The 18,458-nt window shown below is 48.4% G+C and overlaps 5 protein-coding genes and 1 pseudogene across 6 annotated transcripts; 4 read left to right on the top strand and 2 right to left on the bottom strand.

Annotated features, from left to right (window-relative positions):
- Positions 1-2,748: 2,748 nt before the first annotated feature.
- Positions 2,749-3,565, top strand: LOC9643176 (DCC family protein At1g52590, chloroplastic). 2 transcript variants are annotated; one of them, XM_002987016.2, is made up of 4 exons: positions 2,749-2,881; positions 2,948-3,113; positions 3,170-3,262; positions 3,327-3,565. In XM_002987016.2, the coding sequence occupies exons 1-4, from the start codon at positions 2,794-2,796 to the stop codon at positions 3,439-3,441; spliced, it is 462 nt and encodes a 153-aa protein (XP_002987062.2). In that variant the 5' UTR covers positions 2,749-2,793; the 3' UTR covers positions 3,442-3,565. The 2 variants fall into 2 exon arrangements, with proteins under 2 accessions (XP_002987062.2, XP_024516609.1); XM_024660841.1 differs by having other exon boundaries at positions 3,170-3,431.
- On the bottom strand, positions 3,441-5,512 carry LOC9662791 (trithorax group protein osa). The gene is made up of 3 exons (XM_002986959.2): positions 5,077-5,512; positions 4,706-4,993; positions 3,441-4,648 (listed from the first exon to the last, which is right to left on the bottom strand). The coding sequence occupies exons 1-3, from the start codon at positions 5,353-5,355 to the stop codon at positions 3,569-3,571; spliced, it is 1,647 nt and encodes a 548-aa protein (XP_002987005.1). The 5' UTR covers positions 5,356-5,512; the 3' UTR covers positions 3,441-3,568.
- A 22-nt stretch (positions 5,513-5,534) lies between these two features.
- On the top strand, positions 5,535-9,898 carry LOC9662790 (beta-galactosidase). Its single transcript, XM_024660840.1, has 18 exons — positions 5,535-5,677; positions 5,727-5,966; positions 6,043-6,189; positions 6,258-6,336; positions 6,394-6,565; positions 6,630-6,695; positions 6,749-6,952; positions 7,006-7,212; positions 7,275-7,584; positions 7,651-7,810; positions 7,868-7,976; positions 8,025-8,157; positions 8,210-8,265; positions 8,312-8,611; positions 8,658-8,777; positions 8,832-9,545; positions 9,606-9,775; positions 9,823-9,898. Exons 1-18 carry the CDS (start codon positions 5,572-5,574, stop codon positions 9,836-9,838), a joined length of 3,309 nt encoding a protein of 1,102 aa, XP_024516608.1. The 5' UTR covers positions 5,535-5,571; the 3' UTR covers positions 9,839-9,898.
- Positions 9,878-10,903, top strand: LOC9662789 (L-gulonolactone oxidase 3). The gene has a single exon (XM_024660862.1). It carries the CDS (start codon positions 9,878-9,880, stop codon positions 10,901-10,903), a length of 1,026 nt encoding a protein of 341 aa, XP_024516630.1.
- Positions 10,904-11,405: 502 nt separating this feature from the next.
- On the top strand, positions 11,406-14,790 carry LOC9643175 (annotated as a pseudogene).
- Positions 14,791-15,764: 974 nt separating this feature from the next.
- On the bottom strand, positions 15,765-17,054 carry LOC9643174 (type III polyketide synthase A). Its single transcript, XM_002986958.2, has 2 exons — positions 16,829-17,054; positions 15,765-16,756 (listed from the first exon to the last, which is right to left on the bottom strand). Exons 1-2 carry the CDS (start codon positions 17,040-17,042, stop codon positions 15,765-15,767), a joined length of 1,206 nt encoding a protein of 401 aa, XP_002987004.2. The 5' UTR covers positions 17,043-17,054.
- Positions 17,055-18,458: the final 1,404 nt, after the last annotated feature.

Below are 18,458 nucleotides of genomic sequence, written 5' to 3'. Positions count from 1 at the left end.
AATGTGCTATTCGAGTGGAAGAAGCCACAAGAGGAGAGTTTTGTGGCACTGAAACAATTGTTGAGCGAGACTCCAGTGCTTCGCATTGCTGATCCATCGAAACCTTACGAGGTGACATGTGATGTGAGTGGTTATGCACTGGGAAGAGTTCTCATGCAAGAGGGACAGCCTATTGCATATGAGAGTCGAACTTTGAATTCCGTAGAGCAATGCTATTCCACATATGAGCAAGAGTTGCTCTCTATTGTTCATGCTTTGCGGACATGGCGGCACTATCTTTATGGTGTAGTGTTGTTTAGGCTGATATCCTCAAGTATTGTAAATCATGCGAGCTTTGTCAGCGGGTTAAGGTGCCATGGGAGAAGCCGGGGGGACTTTTGCAACCTTTACTTATTCCTCAGAGCTGTTGATGTAGTATCTTTATGGACTTCATCACTTGTTTGCCACGAACACAGAGGCAAAAGGAGCAAGTATGGGTTATAGTGGATCGGTTGATGAAGTATGTGCGGTTGTTGGCTTTTCAGAAGACTGTCACTGCTTCAAACTTGGCTGCGGTTTACTTGGAGAAGGTTTTTCCTGATTTTGGTTTGTCGGAGGACATCATTAAGTTCACCAGTGGATTTTGGAAAAGCTTTGCAAAGGTTATGCAAGTGACTTTGAAACTCTCGAGTGGAGATCATCCTCAGATGGATGGGCAAACCGAGCGTGTGAATCAGGTGGTGGAGGATATGCTATATTGTAGCATTGGTCAAAGGCAAGGACAGTGGGATCTATATTTTCCGTTAGTGCAATTTGCTTACAACAATAGCCAACACAGTGGAACCAAGTTAAGTCCTTACTTTGCCATGTTAGGATAAAGAAAGGGCTCTACAATCAAGTGATCACCCCTTTAACCAGTTGGCTTAGGGTGTAAGGGATAAGACTCTAACAATGGTATCGGAGCCTAGTTCGATTCTCGTGGCTGACGAGTGGGGCAGGAATATTTTGAAGGAATATTCAACATAGTGGATCTAGAGGGAGAACCAAAGTTTAGTAGACCCTAAGAGAAGGACCATGGTGACCAGAGGGTGGCCTAAGTATGATTGCAAGGATAATATGATAATAGGATAAAGAAAGGGCCTTACAATCAAGTGATCACCCCTTCAGCCAACTGATTGCAAGGATAATATGATAATAGGATAAAGAAAGGGCCTTACAATCAAGTGATCACCCCTTCAGCCAACTGAGGATAAGGAAAAAAGGCTCTACAATCAAGTGATCACCCCTTTAGCCAGTTGGCTTAAGGTGTAAAGGATAAGATCCTAACACCACTGCCCTTCTTTCTACAGTCATAGGATTTTGGTGTGGTCTTGATATGGTGGACCAAAAGAAGATCAAGCAGGCTGCAAACTGCAATTGGCTGAGGCATAGCATCCCAGCCAATTGAAGATCAAGCAGGCTGCAAACTGCAATTGGCTGAGGCATAGCATCCCAGCCAATTGCATAGCATCCCAGGCTTCTTCTTTCGATAACTTTCTGTAATTGTCATAAATTTGGTTCCATAAAACCACTGTACGTGTTCTGTATAGAAGTATGAAACAACCAAACTTTGTGAAAATGATGGTTGTTTGAATTCCATCACGTGCAAATGCCTCCCTTGTATCAAAACACATACCGTGACATGGATGATGATGCTTGACACTTGAATTCCATTATTACCAGTAGTCACCACATGAGCAGCTTCTATCCCTGTAAACATGTAGACATGAAACCTCGGTGTTCAACTGGTGGCAGTCATCCTGATAGTGCAAGCCATAGGCAGCCTCTCGCTATGCCTGCAGAGCTCCTCCTCTCCAATATGATCAACGTTGTGCAGAACATTCCCGGCAAATCAGCTGCAGCTGCTCTTGAGAGCCAAGTTCCTTAAGCTTGCTTCAATCTCAAGACTTCGTGGGTGATTCTGACTGTGGGCATCTCCAGCAAAGAACTTGTGAAAAATACTAGCTTTGTCACCTCATCGAGGCTCATTTCAGGCTAGCTCCTGCTTCAACTCTTAAGCCTTTTTACTGTACGCGGAATCTCTAGCCTCCAAACGCAAAAGAGGTTCAAATGAAACCTTTCCCACATCTATGTTCCTCCACCTCTTGTATGCTCCTAAACTGTTCTCCAAGTGGCAGCATTCGGCTCAAATCGTTTCCGGATCCAGAGCCGTTTTGAGCTCGTTGACACGACAGAGAATGTCCACCATGTAATGGAAATGCTTCGTGTCTAGCTTGATCCCGAATTTAGACTCCATCGACTCAAATTAGGACCTTCCTTGATCAACAAGACCAGAATGGCTGCATGCCGCTAGAAAGGAGACCAAAGTGGAGGTAATAAATCAGATCAAAGTGAAGTAGAATAGAAATTAAAGTAGTTGGTAGATAGAACAAACGGTAGGATACATCATGTATATATATTTTCTTTCAACAGAGTTACCCTACGATGGGTTTCTGCACCCAACATGGCATCAGAGCTGTGTTCACAGGTTGCAAGATCCACAAGATGAAAGATTACAAAATATAATTAAAGCAGCGAATCACTTGTGATTCATAGGCTCTCACTATTGGGAACTCGCTCAAACTTGTATAGCCTTCCAGATGGCAAACATGACGTGGCCTCAAACACCTTCAGAGAAGAACTCAGCCTTTGTACGCCAGCAGAGATGTGCGCAGGGCCCAGATATGGAATCCTGAAAGACTTACTCGCGCTCCTTGTTTAGGGTTTTGAAGCTAAATCAATGGTTTTTCAATTTTAGGGTTTCTAAAGGTGAAAATGACTCTATGTCCACGCACTTTCTGTGCTAGTTCGCCATGGCAGCCTCTCTTCGCGAGCGACACTCGCCCAGTAATCCTTTTCGATGGTACGCACAAGCACAGCAATCCAATTCTCTCGATTTTGATCGAGAAATTGCGTTCTCCCCTTTCAGGTGTTTGCAACCTCTGCAATGGCGGCGTGAATTTCGTTCTTGACAGGGACCCTCGCGCTCGCCTGCGATTCGCGGCACTCCAGAGCAACGCAGGGAGGGCTCTGCTCGAGAGATCTGGACGCTCTCGCGATGATATCTCAAGCATCGTCCTCGTTGAGAAACAGAGGTATAACCATATCTCTTCTTTCCTCGCGATATGTGAGAGAGATTTTCACTTGCTAGATCTTACATCAAGTCGGAAGCAGTGTTGAGAATCGCCCACTACCTAGACGAGCCATATCCATCACTCGCAACTCTTGCATTGCTCTTCCCACTGTTAAGTCACTCTCCCTTTCCAAATTCTCTGGAAAATCGGCATAAATCAATCTTGAATTTCCAGCTTTCTCCGAGACCCAACTTACGATTTGATCGCCAACAATCGATACTCACTCTTTGGACAGACAAATCACTGCCGAACTTCGGATGAACAGTTCAAAGAACGCTTCTTAAGCTAAGCCATTTTAATCTCTTTGAAGAATAGAAGAGCTTCTAGACAAAGAAGAACGAACACCTCTCTATGTACAGAACAAATCATTCACTCCAATAGGTATAGAATCTAAAAGGACTTCTTCTTCTTCTTCTTCACCGTCCAAACCATCCAGCCTTTGGAGGACCAGCATCACTCCCGCCACCATTCATGAGCTTGTCCAGCACTACGTTCATATCCACAGCCTGTCCATTCTCCGTCAGCCTCTGGACCGTGGCACGAACTTGGTCTCTCGGGAATCCCATCGCCGCAACCTTGTCGATCACATCGTCTACACCCGACCGGCTCGCAGGCCTGGCGCTGGGAAGAGACTGCTGGATCGGCTGCGCTGTTGGGAGATGAGGATAGCCACCGCCGCCACCACCACCTCCGCCGCTGTGCATCCGCCCGTAGTTCACGCCTCCGCCACCATAGCCGGAGGTCTCATATGACTGCTGCTGATAAGCTGACGGTGGTGGAGGCAATGCCAGCGGCCCTGAGCCTGTTCTTCCCGGGAGTGAGTCGTACATCTGTGGAGGCGGAGGGCCGTGCTGCTGCTGCTGCTGCTGCTGTTGATGTTGCCGTGGAGGAGGAGGCGGAGGAGCACCGTAAGATTGTGGCGGTGGTGGTGGTGGCATATAGGAAGGAATGTCGAGAGAGTAGTTGACGGGAGGAGCTTGAGAGTGGTGCGGTGGTGGCGGTGGTGGTCCTTGAGGATGGGAGACTGGAACTGGGGCTGGAGGATATGGCGGTGCTTCCGGCTGGTGAGGATATGGCTGCGGGTGAGGCTGCTGCATTGGTGGCGGCGGAGGTGGTGGCGGAGCTGCTGGGTTCTGTGGAGGATACGAGTAAGATGGCTGCTGCTGTTGCTGGATCGCGTGAGGTACATGCTGAGGAGGATGTGGAGACTGCTGGATGTGAGTCGGCTGGATAGGTGGCTGGTGGACGACTGGAAGTGGCGGTGGAGGAGGCGGAGCCTGCTGCTGATGGACGCTGGAATCGATAGCTTGAGGAGGCTGCGGCATTGGAGGAGGCTGCGGCATTGGAGGTGGCTGCTGCGGTGAGGAAGCAACCGGCGGTGCTTGAACCTCAACTTTGGTCGTCGGCGCTTCGGTTTTATCTTGCTGCAGCTTCAGCTGAAACTGTGCCTCGTTGATCTCTTGCTTGTCTCTCACGACCTGTACTCCTCTTTGCACCTTGGAAAGAAGGACAAGTAGTGTCAAGCAAACCTTGTTTCTTCCATATACACATACCTCGCGAAGCATGTTTTCTAGCATCCGGAGTCTTCCATCAGTCTCGCCGTGGTTATTCGCGTTGGCGCTCTTAGACTTCTCAAAAGCAACCTCGAGACGCTGAGTAGCGGCTTCCAGTTGAGATAGTCGACCCCCCATCCCCTCCAAAACACGTAGAAGATTGTCAGCATACTTCTTCATGGTACGCTCCACAGCAGCGGCAGTGGCGGAGTCGTAAGCATCCTTGTCAAACTCATGCCTCGATCGAGTCGACTCATACTTCTCGTAAGTTACTGGAGGATCGCGCACCTACGCACAAACCCAGTGTTGTTGAAAGTAGATAGATCTAAAAAACCCAAAGGAAACGAAGAACAAGGAAGAAAAGAGAATACCTGCTGCTCGAAAGAGGGATTCGCCTGGCGAAACTTGCCCCCGGCCTCCTCGATGCGTGCCCCGCCGCCGCTACCGTTGCTGCGAAGCGGCTGGAAATCGTAGCTCGGAAGAACATCGTCGTTGTTGAACGAGTAAGTCGGCGAAGAATCCATCCTCCGGGGCCCGTTCTGGACGTAATTCGAGCTGCTGCTGCCGCTGGCATGAGCTATCGAGGGCGTGTTGGGCTGGAGCAAGTCAAAGAATGGCTCGCTGTGCGATCCCATGCCCTGATTATCCATCTCTCGCCGGCGCGCGCCGCCCGTCGCCAAAGCCCTAGTCGAATGGAGCTCAAGAACCTGGCGCTAGATCGCGATGCCGATGCCGAGACGCCGATGCCTGTTCTCCCCGCGCGATTATCCAGCCCTAGAAGCAAGCAAGGCTTGTTTGGAGCTTTGGATATTCCCCTACTTTAATTCTATCCCCTACTTATCTCTAGGGCTAAAATCTCCAACGCCATGGATGCTGCTGGAGCTTCGCATCGCGACTGGGAGGATCCCGCGGTGTTCGGCAAGAACAAGCGCAATCCTCACGTCCCGCTCTACTCGCATTCCAGCGTCCAAGGTGAGATTTGGAGCTGGCATTCTTGTGATTGAGCAATATTTCCTCGCAGAGGCTGTGGATTTCTGGATTGCGCGCAGCCAGGCCGATCGGGAGCTCGCCAATTCAGCTGTGTGGGACGACGATGCCGTCCCAGCTGCGCTCGATAGCGCCAGGTTTTGGTGTGAGGGAGCCTCGTCTTTGATCTCACTCAGTGGCTATTGGAAGTTTTTCCTTGCTTCCAAGCCCGAGAGTGTACCGCATTGGTTCTACAAGAATCAATTCAATGACAGCAGCTGGAAGACACTGCCCGGTGAGTGTTTCTTCTTCTTCTTTTTCGACGTTCTCTTGACAAGTGGTTTTCGATTTTGTTTCCATCGTTGTGGAAGTTCCATCGAATTGGCAGATGCATGGATACGACACGCCAATCTACACCAATGTTACGTATCCTTTTCCTTTTGATCCACCGCTGGTACCTCGAGAAAATCCAACTGGATGCTATCGGAGATCATTCGTTGTCCCCCCCGAGTGGGCTGGTACGTTTCTTATTTTCTTTATTCTTTCTCTTTCGATGGTACAGAAGCTAAAAGTAGTCCGTTTACAGGACGAAGGGTGTTTTTAAGATTTGAGGCCGTGGATTCTGCGTTTTATGCCTGGGTGAATGGTGCGCTTATTGGCTACAGGTATAAAGTCTTGGTTTCTTAAGTTTCGGGCTGACAGACTTGGATTGTTACTTGCAGTCAGGACAGCCGTCTTCCATCCGAATTTGAGATAACAAGCCTCTGCACAGAAAAGGAAAATATTCTAGCTGTTCAAGTGATGCGGTGGAGTGATGGATCGTATCTTGAAGACCAAGACCACTGGTGGCTATCTGGGATTCACCGAGATGTGATACTGTTTTCAAAGCCGCAAGTAAGTACTTGGTCGGTGTTTGTTCTAACATGGGCCGTGTTATAATGTGGGATTGTTTTGATAGGTTATGATCAGCGATTATTTTGTGAAAACTCATCTTACCAGAGACATGAGGCAGGCAACTGTAGAGGTTGGCGATGATGCCTATATCTGAAATATTTCTCATAGTATATTTTACTTTAGATGGACGTGTCGATTGAAGGAGCAACTAAACTAACAAAAGAGATGGCTTTACGCGTGAGAGGATTTCTTTTTGACCCAGTCGAGAGTGAACAGCAGGAGCCTGAAACCATTCCCACTAAAGTCGTGGATATTATCTCTGCTCATCACGGACGAACAGTGCTGACAATTTCTGTCGACAATCCAAAGCTGTGGTCTGCAGAAAAGGTGAACTATTTAAATTTGACTCCATACTTTTCTAATGTTTTTTTCACTGACAGCCAAGCCTGTACACACTGGTAGTGGTCTTGGAGGATAACAATGGAGGTACTGCTGATTGCGAATCCTGCCGAGTTGGAATCCGGCAGGTTTCAGCTCAACCAAAAGGACTGTTGGTGAATGGTCAACTCGTGACCATATGCGGTTTCAACAGGCATGAACATCACCCACGCCTGGGAAAGACAAACGTGGAAGCGTGTATGGCGAGGGTAAGTCTCGAATTTTCAGTTCGGACTATTTCAAAATGTCTTACGGCGTGCTTAATTTCTAGGATATCGTTCTCATGAAGCAGCATAATGTGAATGCCGTCAGAAATAGTCATTATCCGCAGCATCCTCGCTGGTATGAGCTGTGTGACCTCTTTGGACTGTACGTGGTGGACGAGGCAAACATTGAAACTCATGGGTATGAGCTCATTGAATCAACCCTTCGGAAACACCCGGCTGGCGAAGCAATGTGGACACACGCACTACTTGACCGCTTTGTCAACATGGTTGAAAGGGATAAAAACCATTCGTGCATCATCATATGGTCTCTTGGTAATGAATCGGGATACGGACCAGCGCATGATGCCATGGCTGGTAAGCTGCTCAGGTTTTTAAAGTTTTCCTGTATGCTTAAGATGATATTTAGCTGTTGCATCGCAGGTTGGGCTCATTGTCGAGATCCCACGAGATTAGTGCAGTATGAAGGGGGTGGCTCAAGGACGTCTGCAACGGATATAATATGCCCCATGTATATGCGCGTCTGGGACACAGTGAAGATTGCGAACGACACTTCTGAACTTCGGCCTGTTATTCTATGCGAGTAAGCTTTTTATAATTTTGTTTTTATTGAAAGACTCGAAAACACTGGGTTCTACAGGTATTCGCATGCCATGGGAAATAGCAACGGGAACATTTATAAGTACTGGCAAGCTATTGACACCACCTATGGGTTGCAGGGTGGCTTTATATGGGATTGGGTTGATCAGGTAATTGTCTTCTCATAAATGTTTTTTGTAACGTGGTCTGGTTTGAAGGGCCTCATACAAACGGAAGGTGGCTCAAGACGTTGGGCATATGGTGGTGATTTTGGAGATACACCCAATGATCTCAATTTTTGTGTCAACGGTCTCGTCTGGCCGGACAGATCTCCACATCCAGCTCTCGAAGGTACTTGCGTATGAAGTGTCTTAAGCTCCGTTCGACTATATATATTTTGCAGAGGTGAAATATTGCTATCAACCTTTAGGGATACATATTGATGGCGATGAAATTGAGGTACGTTTACTAGTCTTCCAAATGCAAAGCTGAACCTTCATATCAGATCTGGAACAAGCGCTCCTTTACCACTTCAGAAGATCTGGCTTTTGAATGGAGTTTATCAACTGATGGTTCCCTTTTGAAAAGTGGTTCCTGGAATGTACCACCTATTGAACCTAGGGAGAAGTACAGGATGCCTCTAAACGCTGGGCCTTGGTCTTCTCTTTGCGACGATATATTAGGAAGCGATGTGGCTTTGACTATTACAGCTACACTTGCAACATCAACGCGATGGGCCTGTGCAGGACAGGTTGTTGCGTCACAACAATGTTTTTTACCTTCAAAGCAGCCTTATTCATTACAGGTATTTTCTATGTGAACTTCTTACTGTAATCCATGGGTGTCTGCAGACAGTCAAGTTTTCGGATCCTTTGTCTACTGATATTTCCACGAGCACGGTGGTAGTCGCAATGCCTCAGCATAGTTGGGAGCTTAAATTTGACAGAAGTACTGGACGCTCTTCTTGGAGGGTAACAGTTTTCAGGTCGCTGTCGCTCTAAAATTCTGACATGGATTTTGTGCAGCTGGGGGACATGCTTTTGATGTCCAAAGGGCCTCTCCCTTGCTTTTGGAGGGCTCCAACAGACAATGACAAAGGTGGTGACAAGATAAGCTACGCGTATCGATGGAAGGCATTCGGGTTAGACCGCCTAGCAATCACTGGGACAACTGGTTTTCAGGCGAAGCAGCTGTCTTCTCATTTAGTTTTGTTGGAGGGGGTGCTTTTCATAGAACCAGAATCAGGGAGCGGGGACGAAAAGAGGGAGATATCAATAAGATCGAAGGAAGATGGGACAGACTGGTTCAAGGTTTCAGTGAGCTACATGATTTACAGCAGCGGCGACTTCGTTGCACAGTATAAAGTTGAAGCAAATCCGAGGCTTCCGCCGCTACCAAGGGTGGGCATCGTTTTCTCTATAAGCAACGAGTGCAATGCAGCGGAGTGGTATGGACGAGGACCGTTCGAGTGCTATCCCGATAGAAAGGCAGCCGCTCAACTGGGAATCTACAAGCAGAAGGTGTCTGACCTCCACGCCCCATATATTGTTCCTGGTGAGTGCGGTGGACGCGCAGATGTGAGATGGGTGGCTTTCAAGAATGTCGAGGGAGATGCTGGTCTGTTTGCGATGCCTTTCCAAGGAAGTCCTCCAATGCAAATGAGTGCCAGCAACTACAGTACAGAGGAGCTGGATAGAGCAACTCATGAAGAAGAGCTGCATGCTGGACAGGACATTGAGGTATCCCCCAGAGCTTTCTTTTCACCTTTTGTTTCTTACTGTTTGTTTTAATACTTGCAGGTGCACCTTGATCACAAGCACATGGGTTTAGGTGGCGATGATAGTTGGAGTCCCTGCGTCCACGATGAGTACCTCGTCTTACCACGAAATTACGAGTTTGCGGTCAGATTTTCGCCGTTATCTCTAGCTGCGTCATCACAGGAGTTATACCGTCAGCGACTCTTACCAGAGTAAACGCTTTTGCTTTTCCTTCCATTGAAAACAGTGTCTGGCTCAGGCAAGTATCAGTCTAGCAGGCGAGGTAGAAAGCGGAGTTGAAGAAGAACACAATAATGGCGCTCATATTCTTTGCCGCTATTGCCACGCTCTGCCGTATTGCTGTGGCAGTGTCCCCGTCTCCTGTGAAATGCGATGCATTGGGATGCAGCTTAAGGAACTACTTGGGGGTATGGCCAGACAGGATTCCATGTAGAGCAGCTCAAGTGTTCTATCCAGCAACAGAGGAGGAGCTGTTAGCAGCAGTTGCATACGCCGCGAGTAACAATCGGAAGATGAAAATGGTGAGCAGATGGTCGCAGAGTATTCCGAAACTGGCATGTCCGGGGGGTGATTCGGGAGTGATTATAAGCACCAGGGATCTGAATTCAGGCATCGTGGTAAATTCGGAGGAAATGACTGTTACAGTTGATGCGGGAGTTCTCCTTCAACAGTTGGTCGATACTATTTCCACGCTTGGCTTTGCACTACCGGCTGCTACATACTGGAATGCAGTTTCTGTGGCTGGAGCAGTGAGCACTGGAGCGCATGGAAGCAGTCTGTGGGGACGCGGAGGTGCTCTCCATGACTACGTTGTGGGAGTATCCTTGGTGGTTCCAGCAACTGAGGAAGATGGATTCGCGAAGGTAGTCAGGCTGGACGAGAATTCTTCCAAGGACTTGCTGGATGCAGCCAAGCTCTCGCTCGGAGTTCTTGGAGCAATCTCGAAGATAACTCTCAGCATTGAGCCCATGTTTAAGAGGTCGGTGGCTTTGGAAGTAAAAGACGATTGTGAGATCGAAGAACAAGTTCTGCGATTTGGAAGTGACCACGAGTTTGGGGACATCTGCTGGCACCCGTCCTTGAAGGCGTCCTTGTTTAAGCTGGACGGAAGAGCTCCTCTCGAGACGCCTGGAGGAGGAACGAACAAATACAGGGGCTTTCAGCCAATTCCAGTAGAACGAGCTGAGCAGTCCAGGCGCAGTGGTAGGCTTATAGCAGCAGTTGTGTCTCTTAGTTCTGACTCGCTTAATATTTGTCTGATATGCAGAGGAAAAGATCGAACAGGACAAGGACGAATGGACGCTTTGCAGGCTCTCTGAGATGGTTTTAAACAGCCGGGTTCCGAGTGGTAACGGGTACTTAAACGACGGGATCAACTTCACGGGTTTTCCCGTTGTGGGATACAACAATCTCATGCAGACCGCAGGTGGTTGCCAGGACGCGCCTCCTCGTTTTGTCATTGCCGAGATGACTGGAAGCTTGCCTGCGAACTGCTTGCAAGAACAGGAAGAAGAGGTGAATTCGGACGTGTGTAGCTGGGATCCGAGAGTCGCCGGTTCCTTCTACCATCAGACGGCCTTTTCCGTGAGCCTTGACAAGGTCAAGGACCTGATCCTAGACATCAAGAAACTCCGTGACATGGATCCCAGCAGCTTGTGCGGCTTAAGCCTCTACGGTGGCATCTACCTTCGCTACGTGAAAGCGTCCAGCGCTTACCTCGGGCAGAAGGAAGACGCGGTGGAGTTCGACATAACTTACTACCGCTCCAGGGACGCGGGGACTCCCAGGCTCAACGAAGACGTGGTGGAAGAGATAGAACAGATGGCGCTCTTCAAGTATCAAGGGAAGCCTCACTGGGGAAAGAACAGGAACATAGCTTTCACCTCCATCCGGGACAGAGTTAAGGATTTGGACAGGTTTGTTTGGGCGAAGAGCAGGCTAGATCCGGCGGGCCTCTTCTCGAGCGAGTGGTCTGACGCTATCCTTGGCGGTGACAGAGACGGCATTATCAGCTTCCACGATCACTGTGCCTTGGAAGGGATGTGTATTTGCAGCGAAGACCGCCACTGCGCTCCCGAGTCTGGATTCTTTTGCAGGCCAGGCAAAGTGTTTGCATCCGCCAGAGTTTGTCGCTACGAAGGTGAAGAAAAGGCCGGTGGTGGAGTCAAGCCTATCTATAGCTAAAATTCATCAAACTAGCGTGGATAGTAGAACCACGAAATGGAAAGGTGGTCACCGATTTTAATTATAATCTACGAGAGTGTAATAACTTCTTGTCCACTTGTTTCACCTTCATTGCTGGGACTCCTAACATTGACAAATTCCACTTCAAAGCCGAGATCCAGAAATAATTCTCTCTCGTCATTGTTGAGTAGTACCTCATCGCAATGCAAATCCTCCTCTGTAAAATCTGCATCAATGGGAGCATTACCATTTAAATGCTGGGCGGCATTCATCTTTCAGTACAAGAAGGAAAAACCATAGATTAGTCTGCGGCCATTTGCTTTGGAATTCTCGTCTATGCAAGGACAGATTTTCCACGCGAAGCACTAAAGTACGTCGAGATAGTATCAGTTTTGCAAACTGATGATGGCATCTGCGGCCTGGCTCCGTGTGCGGAAGCTCTTCTGATTCTTACTAGCAACGGGGTACACCGAAACAGGTACATGGCTCGTCTATATTTCTTCAGTGCGTAACCTTAAATGCTAACTGTGTTAAGACCAACGGCCTGAAGTATGCATCTTGAACTGGAGAAACGAACAAGTGATAAGAGATAAGCTCTCTATGCATAGTTGTGAGCACTACAAAGCTAAGGATTACAAATTTGCTCACGCTCCATTCTCTGGTATGATAAGATGTTAAAAAGAAAACTCATTTGCTTGTGGTGTGTAGGAAGTAGCTGCGCTGGTGTTCAGTGGGCTGCTGGAGACGAGCCCTTATACTACATAGTCTCGCCAAAGGACGTGGTTGTTGCTCGACGAAGGTTGGCTAGAATTATTTGTACAGGCAGCTGATTTCTTCTGCAAAATCTTTCCTGGCAGGGATGCGGACGACCATGTTCAATGGCTTCTCAAGCATGGGCGCTCTGACTTGTCGATGTTTTCTACAGTACAAAAGCATCAAAAGTAAGAGCAACATTCCTCACTTGCGATTTATTTTTACTTTATTAGTTTCTTTTTCCTCAGGTGGCTTGAGAAAGCACTAGTAGCTGTAGAAGCTGGAAATGCTCGTGTTGAGCTGTTGGACAAGGTGTGTTATTTTTCATGGTAAAAGGCAATGACCGATGTGTTCTCGTGCAGGTTGGTGCACAATACTTAGATCACTTGATCCTGAGGAGGCAGTACGCGCTTGCTGCTTCTATGTGTCCAAAGATCTTGGGTGGTAGTGTTTCGGCTTGAGAAAGGTGAGGCTACTGTTTTTATTTCGGAAGACGTTCTGAGGCAGACGAGTAAACGCAGACAGGTATCTCATTTCGACCAATTGAGACAGTTGCACGTTCTGGCCCCATTTATACCTGTTGTTAATCCGCAGCTTTGCAATACTGTATATGAGGTGAGCTCCGAATGTGCAGCGCGAGCTCTAACATGGATTTTTAAATGTCTTAAGGTTGTCCTGAATCGGTTGCTTGCAAATCCTGGGCATCATGAGCAATTCTTAGTGCTGGTTCGGAGTTGGCCCATTCTGTACCAACAATTATATCTGTCGCTGAGATACAATGCAGTGCCAGTGGAAAAACTCCTTTCTCGAGGTAACTACTGTTGTTGTTTGAAGAGAGTGTAAGCTGGTACAGTAAGGATGAAGGCGCTTGCAATTCTTTACCATTCTCAGGGACAGCTTGATAACGTGCTAAAGCTATATCTCGAGGTATAACCATTTATATCCACTAGCATTGCTAATTTTAAATCGTATTTTTGCAGCTGCAAAAGCACGCAGTCTTTGATATTATCAAGGAGCACCATCTTTATGATGCTCTTCATGGGAATGTAAGCTACATCTAAGTTTTATGTGGAACCTCTGATCCATGTTGCATTTCTACTTTTAGCTATTGGCTTACTCGTTCAGCAAAGAGACAGAATTAGTGCAAGTGAGGTGGTTTCTTCTTTAGACAACTTGCCTCAAACAGAGAGCTGCCAGTGTCTTTGACACGACTATTTACATACTTTGTTCGAACAAGACACAAACGCTGGAAAGAAATATCATGACTTACAGGTTTTGAGATTTATTTTACAGGAAGGTTGTAGACTATTGAGTTTATGTGCAGGTGCAGTTATATGCTGAATTCGAACCACGATTGTTGCTACCTTTTTTACATAGCAGTCAGTATTACAATCTTAACAAGGTATAAACTTGTTAATTTTGTTTTTGAATATGTAATATACTTTTACAGGCATACGATGTTTGTACAAGATTAAATCTTGTCAAAGAAAAAGTTTATTTATTGAGTCAAATGGGAAATGCAAAAGAGGCTTTAACTTTGATAATCAATGACCTTAAAAACATGAAAGTTGTAAGCACTTGTGATGAATTTATTCCTAGATGTGAACTGACAATGATTTCTTGAATGCAGGCAATGGAGTTTGTGATGTCTCACAACGATGATGATTTATGGAATGAGCTTATCAACCAGAGCTTGCACAATCCAGATATGGTCAGTACTACTAAGATGATCCTCTCATATTGATGGCTTGTGTGCAATGCAGATTGGCGTGCCTTTGGATCATACCATGGGAGATATTCATTCCATGCAAGTTATAAACAGAATTCCCAAAGACATGCCAGTGCCACTGTATGATATCACGATATCACTGTGACGAGGGAAAATCTCGGTTGACATTGGGCTTTTGCGCAGTTTGAGAGACAGGCTTGTAAAGGTGATCACAGATTATAAGACGGAGGCATCGCCCAGGGAGGGTTGCAATAACATTCTCAAGGTGTGTGTATCAGCAAAAGATAGATCCTGGCACTAAAACTTGTAATCCAGGCTGATTGCTACAATTTACAGCTGAAGCGCTACAACTCTTACAGGAAGCTGGTGGTTGCCGGCAACAAGCCATGCTGCATATGCTCGGAGCACCTGGTTAGCCAGAGGGTGGCAGTGGTAACGCTTTTCTGCGGCCACTCTTACCACCTTAAGTGCCTCCAGGACATGAGTCCTGGCAGTGCCGAGGAGCAAAGCAAGAAGTGCGTCCTTTGCGCCCGCAGGTGATGAACAGCAGCGCGACAAGCATTACTAGTACTACAAACGCCATCTTTCATGGGTGAAGAGTTCCAAAAAGAGTGGAGGTGGAAGAAGGGTAAAGAAGTGGCAACAGATGATAAACCTTAAAGAAAGCAAGGATTGCTAGCTACTGCTGCTGCTACTATTCATCCCTGTGTATGCACCACCAAAAACCGAAAGGATCTCTAATGCTTCTCGATTTTGCGAAACGGTGGCACTTTTCATTGTAAAATCAAGAACCGGGAAAGGTGGTCATCGGTTCTAATTATTATCAAAATCAGTTATTATTTCTAAGACTCGACTGTATTGACACTAGTTTCACCTTCATCGCTGGGATTTATCACAGCGACATTGTCAAATTCCACTTCAAAGCCGAGATCGAGAAATAATTCTCTCAAGAAATAGAAATCGTCATCGTTTAGAACTTCCGACAGTACCTCATCGCAAGACAAATCAACCTCCCCCGAAAAATCTGCATCAATGTGAGCATTAGCATCTAAATGCTGGGCGGCATCCATCTTTTAGTACCGGAAAATAAACCAACCAAGCCTTACACTTATATAGGGGCTAGCTGGAAAAAGACAAAACTGCCTTGGAAGGATTTGTAGCTTTCTCGTTGGAAGCATTTGTAGCTCTCTCGTTGGAAGGATTTTGTAACTCACTATGGAGGTGTAGGGCCCAACATATTTCATAGGTCTTGCAACGTCCCCACCAAGCAAAGAATTTCATAATTTACACTTATATAGCGGCTAGCTGGAAAAACACAAAACTGACCGTATTGCTCCGTGGAATATGTTTGCGATCTCGTCGATGCAAACACAAATCCGTTCAGCATCATAGGACTTGCCAATGAAATTCTTTGCTTAGTGGGGGACGTGGTTTTGCAAATTTTGGCGGGAGGAGGGGATATTCTTTTCCCATTCGCGGTTACTTACACCCTTGGAAAAATCTATAGCAAGGTGTCACGCCACCAGGTTGCGGGCAACCATGCCTTCCATGGTAACGCCCGGACCGAACGCAAGAATGACCCCCCACTCGGGATCCGGCTTGTCGGCCGCGGCGTTCACCTGTCGCATGTAATCCAGCACGTAGATGATTGTGCTGCCGTTGATGTTGCCATAGTCCGACAACACCTGCCGGCTACACTTGAGCTTGTCCCCTGCCAGCTGGAGCTTCTTCTCGCAGGCGTTGAGGATCGCCGGGCCGCCGGGATGGATCGCCCAGAACAATCGATCATAGTCCACGCCGCCCGCCTCCACTCGCCCCGAGCGCTTGAGCAGCCCCTGGATGAATCCCTCCACCTCGCTCTCGATCATCTGGGGCAGCTCCCTCCCCAGGCTAAAGATGATCCCATCCTCGGTCAGCCGGCCATCGATGGTCTTCTCCGAGCCCGGGACGAAGCACTGGCTCGCGGTCACCAGCTCGTAGCACGGATTCTCCGATGGTAGCGGGTCGGCGCCGATCACGACCGCCGAGGCGCCGTCGCCAAACAGCGCCGCGCCCACCAGGTCGTAGGGACGCTGTGGATTCGGAGGACGCCAGCCGATGAGCGTGGTGTCGCTGATGACGAGGAGGATCCGGCTGCCTGGATTGTTCTCCGCCAGGTCCTTGCTCACCCGGAGCCCGCCAGCGCCGCCGCAGCACCCCAGCATGTAGAGCATTACTCGACTGATGTCGCTGCTGAGGCCGAGGTGCTTTGACAGGTAGAGGTCGCCGCCGGGGAAGCGGACCTCGCTCGAGGAGACGTAGACGAGGTGAGTGATGTCGGAGATGGGCCTCCCCCACTCGGCCAGAGCCTGAGTGGCAGCAGCCACTCCCATCTTTGTCACGGCCTCACCAGCTATTTCCAGCCTCTGTCGGATGCTCGGGGTCCCTGGCGTGTAGAACTCGGGATGGTTTTCCAGGATCTCCTTGGACATGACCACGTAGCGAGTCTTGACTGTCGTAGTCTTGCCTGGAGAATTAAAAACATCATCGGTCAGTCCCAGATGTTCCGGAGACAAAGAATTCGAATAAGTATACTCACAGAGCCTTTGGAGCTTCTCCTTGAGTGCTGCGTTCTCCACTTTGGTGTCCCGGAAGTAGCCATCCACCAGGTACTCCTGCTTCACCACTGTATCTGGCAAGGCCTTTCCAAAGGCAAGGAGCGTCGCCTTCCCCGGACGAGCAGCTCTCAAGTTCTTCCGCTTGACACCGCTGCTGCTTCCATTAGACATGGCGTTCTCAGCAGCTGTTGCCATGGGAGTGTAGAGCTCTACGTCTGTTGTGCCGAGATGCAAAAAGCTTGGAAAGCTGACACTCTCTTTGCTCAGGCCGGGCAAAAAGTATTTATATGTCGCAAAGCTCGATCGGGTGCCCGATCTGCTCCGTCGGGCCTGGGCAGGTCCGGGAGGCAGGCAGCATGAAGCGCAAGCACCAACCTTATTCCACCCACTTCAAACATTTTCAAAACACGCTCGACCTTTGGCATGGGAAAAATAGATTTAAGCTGGCATCTCACCAAACACGCGTGCACAAAAATGCGCATGTCGTGTCAGTCTAGACCCAGCATAGTTCTTGGATGACAGGATGTACCACTTCCTCAAGGACGGGAGAGATCTCGGCAAGACTTTAACGACGACTTTGAGAACCGCGGAAAACGAAACTAGAAGAAAACTAAAACAAAAGCGAAAAGAAAGAATGGAAGTGTACAAGGTATCACAGGTTTTGACTTCCAGGAGAAGACGTCACAAAATCAAACCAGGAAGACAAGACCCAGGCAGATCAGACGAAAGACCGAACGAGAACTTTGGACTCTCACACGCGCGCTCACTGTACAGACAAAATCAGCACCAGACGCATGATCAGGAAGGACGAGGAGGACTCGGAGGTTTCCGCTGCTCCCTCTTACCGTGAGCAAAGTGGCAGGAATTTCCAAAGCGGCACGTACCATGGAAGTAGTCGGCACACAGCCTTTCTTTGTAGCAGCCAAATCCCACGTCCTGGATGGCATTCCGGCAGCACCGCAAGAGGTAGTCCAGGAGCTGCCTAGCCCGCTCAATCTGCGGCCAAGGCCCGAGGACGACCACGATGCTCTTCTCAGCTTCCTCCTCGTCCGCATAGATTCCCACCTCGACGTTTGTCAAGCGTCGTATGAAATCGACATTCTCGCCACCTCTGCCGATCACTGCCCCGGTTACAGATCTGTAGATGTTCAGCCGGAGAGTTTCTGCCGACGTGTAGAGCTCTGTGTAGTACTGCGGGTGAGCGAAAGGGCAAGGAGCCAGGTCCTTCGGACAGTAGCGGCAGACCATCCTCGTATCACCGCCGGGCCTCACAGCACCATCGAAAGCGTAGAAATCACTGGCGATGTTTTCCCTCCGAGCCGATGGTTCTATCTGGCGCAAGACATGAAGATGCTGGCAGCTCCTTGGATTGGGACACCCCGACTGACTGCATACAAAGAAAACCACATGGATTCTCATAGATCGATCGTCGCTGCTGGAAGAAATAGACTTTACCTGAAGAAATGATCGTAGCAAACCCAGGGCTGATAAGGCTGCGGAGGTGTCGACAAGGAGTGGAGAAGCAGCGGATCGAGATAGCGGCCGGAATCACTGCATCGATTAGAAATATCGCATCGATCGATCGATAGGAAACGCGGAGATTACCCTGGC

Source organism: Selaginella moellendorffii, unplaced genomic scaffold, assembly GCF_000143415.4.
Source record: "Selaginella moellendorffii unplaced genomic scaffold, v1.0 SELMOscaffold_78, whole genome shotgun sequence".
Lineage (NCBI taxonomy): Eukaryota > Viridiplantae > Streptophyta > Lycopodiopsida > Selaginellales > Selaginellaceae > Selaginella > Selaginella moellendorffii.
The sequence above is the reverse complement of the archived record's forward strand: the minus strand, read 5'-3'. Positions and strand labels throughout refer to the sequence as shown.